This window comes from Chiloscyllium plagiosum, chromosome 24, assembly GCF_004010195.1.
Source record: "Chiloscyllium plagiosum isolate BGI_BamShark_2017 chromosome 24, ASM401019v2, whole genome shotgun sequence".
Taxonomy (NCBI): Eukaryota; Metazoa; Chordata; class Chondrichthyes; order Orectolobiformes; family Hemiscylliidae; genus Chiloscyllium; species Chiloscyllium plagiosum.
The window spans coordinates 1983883-1994377 of record NC_057733.1 but is presented as its reverse complement, the minus strand read 5'-3'; the positions used below and the strand labels follow the sequence as shown (position 1 = coordinate 1994377).

Sequence of the window (10495 nt, the reverse complement as noted above, 5' to 3'; positions counted from 1 at the left end):
GCACCTCTGGGCCACCCGGACGTACCAACCCAACCACCCTGTAGCACAGCATTTCAACTCCCCCTCCCACTCCACCGAGGATATGCAGGTCATTGGACTCATCCACCGCCAAACCACAACAACCCGACGGTCGGAGGAGGAGCGTCTTATCTTCCGACTGGGAGCCCTCCAACCGCAGGGGATGAACTTGGACTTCACCAGTTTCTTCATCCCCCTCCCCCCCCCTTGTCTCAGCTGGATCCTTCCGGCCCGGCACCGCCTTCCTGTCCTGCAGTCTTCTTCTTGTCCTCTCCGCCTCCACCCTACTCCGACCTATCACCCTCACCTTGACCTCTTTCCACCTATCACATTTCCAACGCCCCTCCTCCAAGTCCCTCCTCCCTACCTTTTATCTTCTCCTGCTGAACACTCTCTGCTCATTCCTGAAGAAGGGCCTGTGCCCGAAACGTCGAATCTCCTGTTCCCTGGATTTTGCCTGACCTGCTGTGCTGTTCCAGCAATAAAGTTTCAACTTTGATCTCCAGCATCTGCAGACCTCACTTTCTCCAAGAAGTATAATAGGTAAAGCAGATGAACTGAGGGCTTGGATTAGTACCTGGGAGTATCATGTTATTGCTATTACTGAGACCTTGGCCTCCCAACAGTGAACGTGAGATAGAGGTACAAATATGTAAACAGATTATGGAAAGATGATGGAGCAACAGGGCGGTGGTGATAGGAGATTCTAATTTTCCCAACATTGACTGGGATTCACTCAGTGTTAGAGGTCTGGATGGAACAGAACTTGTAAGGAGCATCCAGGAGCGTTTTCTAGAGCAGTATGTAAATAGTCCAACTCAGGAGGGGGCCATACTGGACCTGGGAAATGAGCCCTGTCAGGTGGTTAAGTTTCAATAGGGGATTACTTTGGGAATAGTGATCACAATTCCATAAGTTTTAGAATACTCATGGACAAAGATGAGTGTGGTCCTAAAGGAAGAGTGCTAAATTGGGGGAAGGCCAACTATAGCAAAATTAGGCAGGAGCTGGGGATTGCAAATTGGTAGCAGCTGTTTGAAGGTAAATCCACATTTGATATGTGGGAGGCTTTCAAAGAGATGTTGCTGAGAGTTCAGGTGAGATATGTTCCTGTGAAAATGAGGGATAGAAATGGCAAGATTAGGGAACCATGGATGATAGGTGAAATTGTGAGACTAGCTAAGGAAAAAAGATGCGTACATAAAATCTAGGCGACTGAAGACAGACAAAGCTTTGGAAGAATATCAGGAATGTAGGGCCAATCTGAATCAAGGAATTACGAGGGCTAAAAGGGGTCATGAGGTATCGTTAGCAAACAAGGTTAAGGCAAATCCCAAAGCCTTTTATTCATATATAAGGAGCAAGTGGGTAACTAGAGAAAGGCCCACTCAAGGACAAAGGAGTAAAGTTATGCATGGAATCAGAGAAAATGGGTGAGATTCTTCACGAGTACTTTGCATCGGTATTCACCAAGGAGAGGGACATGGCAGATGTTGAGGTTAGGGATAGATCTTTGATTACACTAGGTCAAGTCGGCATAAGGAGAGAGGAAGTGCTGAGTATTCTAAAAGGCATAAAGATAGACAAGTCCCCAGGTCCTGATGAGATCTATCCTAGGTTACTGAGGGAAGCGTAAGAGGAAATAGATAACAGATATCTTTCCAGCAGCCTTGAACACAGGTGAGGTCCTGGAGGACTGGATAATTGCTAATGTTATCCCCTTCTTTAAGAAGGGTAGCAGGGATAATCCAGGTAATTACAGACCTCTGAGCCTGACGTCAGTGGTAGGGAAGCTGCCGGAGTGCTTCAGTGCATAGGGATCTTGGTGTTCTCATGGATGAGTCAAGAAACTAGTATTTTGGTATGAGGCATAGGATATATTTCCATTTGGAAGAAAATGGGCTTATCAGTGATTGGCAACATGGTTTTGTACAAGGAAGGTAATGTCTTACAAAGCTAATAGAATTCTTTGAGGAGGTTACAAAATTGATGGATGAGGGAAGGGATGTAGATGTCATAAACATGGACTTTAGCAAGGCGTCTGATAAGGTTCCCATGGTAGGCTGATGGAGAAGGAAAGGTTGCATGGAGTCCAGGGTGTTCTAGCTAGATGGATAGAGAACTGACTGGACAACAGGTGACAGAGAGTAGTAGTGTAAGGGAGTTTCTCAAAATGGAGACCTGTAACCAGTGGTGTTCCACAGGGATCCGTGCTGGGACCACTGTTGTTTGTGATATACATAAATGATTTGGAGGAAGGTGCAGATTGCCTGGTTAGCAAGTTTGCAGATGATACTAAGATTGGTGGAGTAGCAGATAGTGAAGGGGATTGTCAGAGAATGCAGCAGAGTATAGATAGATTGGAGAGTTGGGCAGAGAAATGACAGATGGAGTTCAATCCGGGCAAATGCGAGGTGATGCATTTTGGAAGATCCAATTCAAGAGTGAACTATACAGTAAATGGAAAAGTCCTGGGGAAAATTGATGTACAGAGAGATCTGGGTGTTCAGGTTCATTGTTCCCTGAAGGTGGCAACGTAGGTCAGTAGCATGGTCAAGGAGGCATACGGCATGCTTTCCTTCATTGGACCGGGTATTGAGTACAAGAATTGACAGGTCATGTTACAGTTGTAGAAGACTTTGGTTTGGCCACATTTGGAATACTGCGTACAGTTCTGGTCGCCACATTATCAAAAGGATATGGATGCTTTGGAGAGAGTGCAGAGGAGGTTCACTAGGATATTACCTGGTATGGAGGGCGCTAACTATGAAGAAAGGCTGACTAGATTAGGATTATTTTCATTGTAAAGACGGAGGTTGAGGAGGGACCTGATTGAGGTCTACAAAACCATGAGAGGTATGGACAGGGTGGATAGCAAGAAGCTTTTTCCTGACCAGGGGACTCAATTACTCAGGGTCATGAGTTCAAAGTGAGAGGGGAAAAGTTTAAGGGAGATATGCATACAATGTTCTTTACGCAGAGGGTGGTGGGTACCTGGAACGCATTGCCATTGGAGGTGTAGAGGCGGGCATGATAGCATCATTATCTAGACAGATACGTGAATAGGCAGGGAGCAAAGGGATACAAACCTTTAGAAAACAGGCGACAGCACCCGGAGGAAACCCACGCAGACACGGGGAGAACGTGCAAACTCCACACAGTCAGTCGCCTGAGGCGGGATACGTGAATAGGCAGGGAGCAAAGGGATACAAACCTTTAGAAAACAGGCGACAGGTTTAGATAGAGGATCTGGATCAGCGCAGGCTTGGAAGGCCGAAGGGCCTGTTCCTGTGCTATAATTTTCTTTGTTCTTTGTTCTTATACAGCACGGAAATAGACCCTTCAATCCAATTTGGTTAGATAGATGGGCCAAAATTTAGCAGATGGAGTGTAACATGGATAATTGTGAGGTTATCCAGTTTGGTTAGGTGAATAGAAAGGCAACTTATTATCTAAGTGAGAAAAACATCGGAGTGCTTCAGTGCAGAGTGATCTTGGTGTTCTCATGGATGAGTCAAGAAACAAGTATGTTGGTATATCAGGTAATAAGACAGACATATCTAATAAGGCAAATGGAATTTTAGCATTTATTGATAAAGAATTCGAGTACAAAAGTAACGAAGTATTGCTGCAACTATAAAAGGCTACATGAGACTGCAACCTGAGTACTGTTTACAATTTTGGTCCCTTTGTTTGAGGAGAAATATAGTTAGATTGGAAGTAGTTCAGAGGACAGTCATTGGATTGTCTTATGAAGAGAGGTTGAGCAGTCTGGGCGCATACTCTCTGCTGCCTCACAGCACCAGAGACCTGGGTTCATTTCCCGCCTCAAGCAACTGTCTGTGTGGAGTTTGCACATTCTCTCCGTGTCTCCGTTTCCTCCGGGTGCACCGGTTTCCTCCCACAGTCCAAAGATGTGCAGGTTAGGTGAATTGGCCATGATAAATTGCCCGTAGTGTCAGGTGAAGGGGTAAATATAGGGGAATGGGTCTGGGTGGATTGCTCTTCGGAGGGTCGGTGTGAACTTGTTGGGCCGAAGGGCCTGTTTCCACACTGTAAGTAATCTAATTTAACCTTGTCAAAAACATTTAGAAGAATGATAGGTTATCTAATTGAGGTTTACAAGATACTAAAGGGGATTGGCAAAGCCAACATAGAGAGGATGTTTCCTCATGTAGGGGTAATCTAGAATGATAGCTCATTACTTTAGGAAAAGAGGTAGCAGATTTAAAACAAGAGATCAGGAGAAAGTACTTATCTCAAAGGGTCATGAATCTGTGGAATGCATTAACCCAGAATGTGCTGGGACATTGAGTACATTTAAGGAGCAGATAGATCACTTTTAATTAGTAATGGGTTGAAGTAATGGGTTGACATTTGGCAGGAAAGTGGAGTTGAAGTCAAAATGAGATCAGCCACGATTGTATTGAATAGCTGAACAGGGTCAAGGGACTGAATTGCTTACTTCTGTTCTGAGTCCTTATGTTCTCAATACTCTCCCTAAACAGAAGTGCTGCTGGCTGTAACCTAACTGAGACAAAGCTCCATTCACCAATCATCTCTGTGTCGCTAACCTTATGTAGTACTAAAGCAACCAGAAGTTACCAAGTTGTGACACACCTCTGGGCAGGTAAGACGTGAACCCAGACTTCAGGCCCAATAATTGCTTCACCACAAGAACCCTTTATTTTGTGAGCCCTCACTCAAATCTTGTACTTGAAGATCAGTCATTTGACCTCAATTTTAAAACTTCCATTCTTGTTTAAAAAACTGTCATAGCTTACAGCTACCTAGCTCCTCCTGCTGCTGCAATTCTGGCCACTCAAACATTCCCAAATTGGAAATTTCTTAAAAAGGTAATGTTGTGAAAAACTTTTACCTTCAGGATGCTCTGTAAAAGATCTCTGTCAGACTGATGCTTCTGAGGCGGCTGGTCTCCCATGAACCTCAATAGAGCTGCAGAAAAATAGGAATTAAAGAGAGAAAATGCCACTTGGTGTGTAAAGTTTGGAGACCTCTCAAAGCTTTTATACAATGACGTTCTCCAAAGAATTACTCTTCGTATTTTGCTTACATTGTGAAAGAGAAACTCATGTCTGCTTTGTAAAAGCAGCAATAAAATGAAGTTAATTATTTGACAATTCGGACATCATTAACACTCAGACTGTCATTATTTCTAAACCTGATTGCTATTATCCTCAAAATAATTTCTCTCTCTCCACAGATTCTGCCAGACCTGCTGAGTTTCTCCAGCACATTTTTTTCCTCTCAATCCTTATTGTGATGAATTCTCAACCAGTCTACTGCAATCCTAAACACTAGTTTTTATTAATGCCAAACTTTTATCATGAACTGCAAATTCCCTTATTAATCCCTAAACTTGTTGTTAATACCAAACTATACCAATAATAATGCAAATACAGATATCACTAAATCCCTAGAAGTGGTACAAAACAGATAGAACAATGCCACAGTTGTCTGTAAAACTCACCCATGAAATTCTTTGCAGCAAGCTTACTTAGGTTTTTCTCAGGTATGTTAATAAGTGACTCCTGAATGGGAATCTGCAATAGGAATTGTATTTTGAATGATTCACAAAGCTCTCAAACCATTTCCAGTTCCTTGTATTAATTCAGTTCATTTACTGCATTCTTATAATGCACATTTCACCAATGTGGAATGTTTTATTTAATTATCATTTTTTTGTCTCAATGCGTAACTAATCTAAGTCTTTCTTTCGAAATCTTTCGCTATTTCGTATTTTTCAACTAATCCATTTCAAAGATGTATACTGGATTCCTACAAGTTTGGATAAAATGTTTTCTCCTGTTTTAATGCAGTGATAAATGTATTTTTAACATTTCCACTAATGATTTAAGTAATGCTACAAATCTTCTCAGTTTAATTTAAAAATCTGTCATTTTAACTTTGGCAAAAACTTTCTGAAAGTCCAGATACACTAGATCATGGGCAGCGCCATGACCCAATGTATTGGTAACATTCTCAAAAGAAAGCAAGGACATAAGTTAGGCAGGATATCCATTGTGTCTTTGGTGCTGTTTCTTAAATTTTTGCTGTTCAGATACCTTTAACAATTTCCCCTTTGAAGAGTTACTTTATTTTTTAAAACATATAATCTTTAAGCTCGCACACCATTAGTTGCCTGTGTTAGGTTTTTGTCTTTTGTAAAACATAAATATCAAGCTATGAATGGCACAGTGGCTCAGTGGTTAGCACTGCTACTTCATAGCACCAGGGTCCAATCCAGCTTTGGACAATCACCTGTGTGGAGTTTGCACATTCTTCCAAAGATAACCCCTCTAGCTACTCTAGTTTCCTTCCATGGTTCAAAAATGTGCAGCTGATTTGTCCATACTAAATTGCCCATAGTATCCAGGGATATGCAGGATCCCTGGATCCTAGATGGATTAGCCATCGGAAATGCAGAGTCATAGGAACAGGGTAGGATGCTCTTTGGAAGGTTGGTGTGAACTTGATGGATAAAATGGTTTGTTTCTGCATTGTAGGGATTCTAAGTTGGTTGCTCAATTTAATGTTTTTCATGCCTTTAGCCACTACTCTGTAAATCTCTTCCCTGGTTTCTCTCAGAACTCTGGGATTGGTCCAGGGCTCTTGTCTCTGAATAAATTTCTCTCTTTGAATTCATTTTCATGGCTATACATTCATACGTTTACTGAAGTTAATTATTGCTTTCCAATTACTGTGCAGGCATTTCACATTTCTCACCTCCTAACTGTTATCTTCTCTTACCTTGGTGTGCTGAATCAGGTAATTAGGATTTTTTTCTTCTGCATTCACGCCCTTCCAGCCAAGCCTAGAATTGAAGCAAATCACAGCATTCTCACTGACTCGCACACAGCACTGTTCATCGTTAAACAGCCAACCTGACATCTGCATTAACAGATCGAAACTCTGATTTTGACCTTAGCTATCTGAGATGCCAATGTTTATTTCATTGTACATGGTGGGCATGTAGAACAGCATGGAGTTCAGAAGAGGCAATTTTGGTAGATAGTGCTAAGCTGAAGACCAGGGAATGGTCCTGTATGTGGCATGAGATTTGGACCTCAAGCAGTAATCTTTCATGGTACTCATGTCATAGTATACATCAGATATTGATTACCTTGCAACACATGTTGGATAGTGGAGTATTATGGTAGGACAGAGATAAAAGAGTTGGGAAGTTGGTGGGCAGGGGTGTAGAGGTTTTGGAGGGGTAGTGGAGTCCATCATATTGTTCAATCATATGCTCCCTATGCTGTGGCAGAGCAATTTTCTGCACACTTGTGAATACTTACTGATGAGGTCTGCTGAAATCCCACAACAAGCACACTTCTACTGCTGCTAATGAATTTGTACAAGGTTAGGCTACGGAAAGAGCTAAAGCAGGAGAGATGCCCACTTCAACAAACTGGAGAACAGAAACCATTTTCAGAGACCTTATCTAATAACTATCCATAAAGATTAATTAATGAAGTTTTGACAGTGGCATGGATTTGATAACAGAGGAAGAAAAGGCTGTTACTTATGTTGGTGTTGATGCATATCTGAAGCAATGTCAGAAAATGCCCCAAGACAATATGAAGCCTCTATAGCCAGTTCACAGCCAGCTAGCAAATGCTAACATTAGAGGTATTCCTTCTGAGTGCCTGGAAAGATCCTTTAGTGCTGATCGAGAGAACCAGGGTGATTTTCCCTGCCACTGTTCATATTTCACAATGGTCAACTGTGGATTAGATCAGAACAGATTGCGTTGACCAATGATAGCTTCTTTACTGAGCTGGAGTCTCCTCATGCATTCATACTCTGTGATATGCAGGTGATTATGACCAGGACACATTTTTTGTCTATCTATATAAAGAACACTTACTTGCCATGGAGAGAGTGCAATGGCAGTTCACTGGACTGATCCCTCGGATGGCAGGATTGTCTAAGGAAAAAGTTAAAATTCACACAACACCAGGTTATAGTCCAACAGGTTTACTTGAAAGTACAAGTTTTCGGAGTGCTGCTCCTTTGTCAGGTAGCTAGTGGGGCAGGATCATAGGACAGAAAATTTATAGTAAAAGGTTGAAGTGTCATACAACTGATGCAAAGTATTGAGCAAACCTAGATTGCTGTTAAGTCTTCAATCACTTAGAATAGAGATGCAGGTTTCAATTGATTAATATGTAAATCCCAGAATTTCTTTCAAGTCACAGTCCCAAAATAACTTAAGGTTTATAAAAAATAAGTTGACATGTCAGCTCAGAAAATGCATTAAAGATGTTGGAATCTGTCTGTATCCCAACCTTGAGTTGACTGGTCCTATTTCCAAAATAGGACAGATTGTGTACTTTCTGAATGAAATAGAATGCATCTGCAAATACAAATCTCTAAATGCAAAAAGGGTTAGCACTGTGGCTCAGTGGTTAGCACTGCTGCCTCACAGCGCTAGGGACCCGGGTTCGATTCCAGCCTTGGGTGACTGTCTGTGTGGAGTTTGAACATTCTCCTTGTGTTTGCATGGGTTTCCTCTGGTTGTTCCAGTTTCCTCCCACAATCCAAAGATGTGCTGGTTGGGTAAATTGGCCACACTAAATTGCCTATAGTGTTCAGGGATGTGTGGCTTAGGTGTATTAGTCAGGGATAAATGTAGAGTACTAGGTTGAGGGAGTGGGTCTGGATGGGTTGCTCTTCAGAGGATTGGTGTGGACTTGTTGGGCCCAATTACCTGTTTCCACACTGTAGGAATTCTAATTGATTAATATGTAATAGTCATAGAGTCTATAATTCATTCCACAGACTTATATGAGTGTATGTGTGTGACAGAGAGAGAGAAAGTGTGAGTGCGTGTGTGAGTATGCATGCTTGATAGAATGTGTGTGCGAGTGTGACAGAGTATATGCCTGTGAGAGGGTGTGTGCATGAGAGTTCGTATGTGCATTTCAGACAGAGCATGTGTATGAGAGAGGGTCTGTGTGAGTGTGATTGTGTGTACAAGTGTTTATATATGTGTGCTTGTGTGTTGAGAGAGTGTACAGTGTACTGGGGTGACCTGTAGTGTGACATGAACCGAAGATCCGGTCAATCAAACGAAACCTGCATCCGTATTCCAAGTATTAAAGACTTAACAGCAGTCTAGGTTTGTTCAATACTTCGCATCAGTTGCATGATACTTTGATCTTGTGTGTCCTATGACCCTGCCCCACTAGCTACCTGACAAAGGAGCAGCGCTCCAAAAGCTTATACTTCCAAATAAACCTGTTGAACTATAGCCTGATGATGTGTGATTTTTAACTTTGTCCACTCCAGTCCAACACCAGCACCTCCACATCATGTTGAAGGAAAGATTGAGGAAACTGGACCTGCATTCTCTAGAGCACTGAAGAATAAGATGTGATCTAATTGAGAAGTACTAAACATCGGGAGAGTTTAAACTAGTTTGGCTAGGGGATGGGAACAGGAGCTAGGGATCAGAGGATGGAGTAGCTGGTGACCAGGCAGATACAGTATGCAGAGAGTCTGTGAGGAAGGATAGACAGTTGATGGGGCAAAATTGAAGTCAGTGTGATGGGTTGAAATGTGTCTATTTTAACACAAGAAGTGGTCAGGAATAAGGGTATGAACTTAGAGCATGGATCAGTACTTGGAACTATGATGTTGTGGCCATTACAGAAACTTGGATATCAGGGGCAGAAATGATTGTCACATGTTTGGATGTTTCAGAGGAATAGGGAGAGAGGTAAAAGAGGTGGGGGAATGGCATTGCTAATCAGGGACAGTATAACAGGTGCGAAAAGGGAGTATTGTCGAGGAGGGGTGGTCTACTCAGTCATTATGGGTGGAAGTCAGAAATAGGGAAGGAGCAGTCACTTTATTGGGAGTTTTCTATAGACACCCCAATAGCAACAGAGACATGGAGGAGCAGATTGGAAGGCAGATTTTGGAAAGGTGCAGAAGTAACAGGGTTGTTGTCATGGCTGATTTCAACTTTGCTAATATTGATTGGAACCTCCTCAGTGCAAATAGTTTAGATGGAGCGAATTTTGTTTGGTGGGTCCAGGAATGATTCCTGACTCAATATGTATATATGCCAATTAGAGGGGAAGCCATATTGGATTTGGTGCTTTGCAATTAACCAGGTCAGGTGTCAGATCTCACAGCTGGAAAGCATTTCGGTGATAATGATCACAACTCCCTGACCTTTACTTTGGTCATGGTGAAGGATAGGAGCAGATGGCATGGGAAAGTATTTAATTTGGGGTGGGGGAATTACAATGCTATTAGGCAGGAATTGTGGAGCATAAATTGGAAGCACATATTCTCAGTGAAATGGGCGACAGAAATGTGGAGGTTGTTTAAGGAGCACTTGCTGCGAATGCTAGATAGGTTTGTCCCACTGAGGCAAGGAAGGATGGTAGGGTCAAGAAACCTTGGATGACAATAAGGTGTGGAACTTCTAGTCAAAAGGAAG

At 42.3% G+C, this 10495-nt stretch overlaps 1 protein-coding gene across 1 annotated transcript in view; it reads right to left on the bottom strand.

Annotated features, from left to right (window-relative positions):
- Positions 1-10495, bottom strand: part of LOC122562332 (unconventional myosin-XV-like) — a 447653-nt gene that overhangs the window by 60800 nt on the left and 376358 nt on the right. The window contains exons 52-54 of the mRNA XM_043715207.1: positions 6790-6853; positions 5510-5582; positions 4898-4974 (exon numbers count right to left, since the gene is read on the bottom strand). Of these exons, the coding sequence (XP_043571142.1) occupies positions 4898-4974; positions 5510-5582; positions 6790-6853 (214 nt within the window). The remainder of the gene's footprint in view (positions 1-4897; positions 4975-5509; positions 5583-6789; positions 6854-10495) is intronic.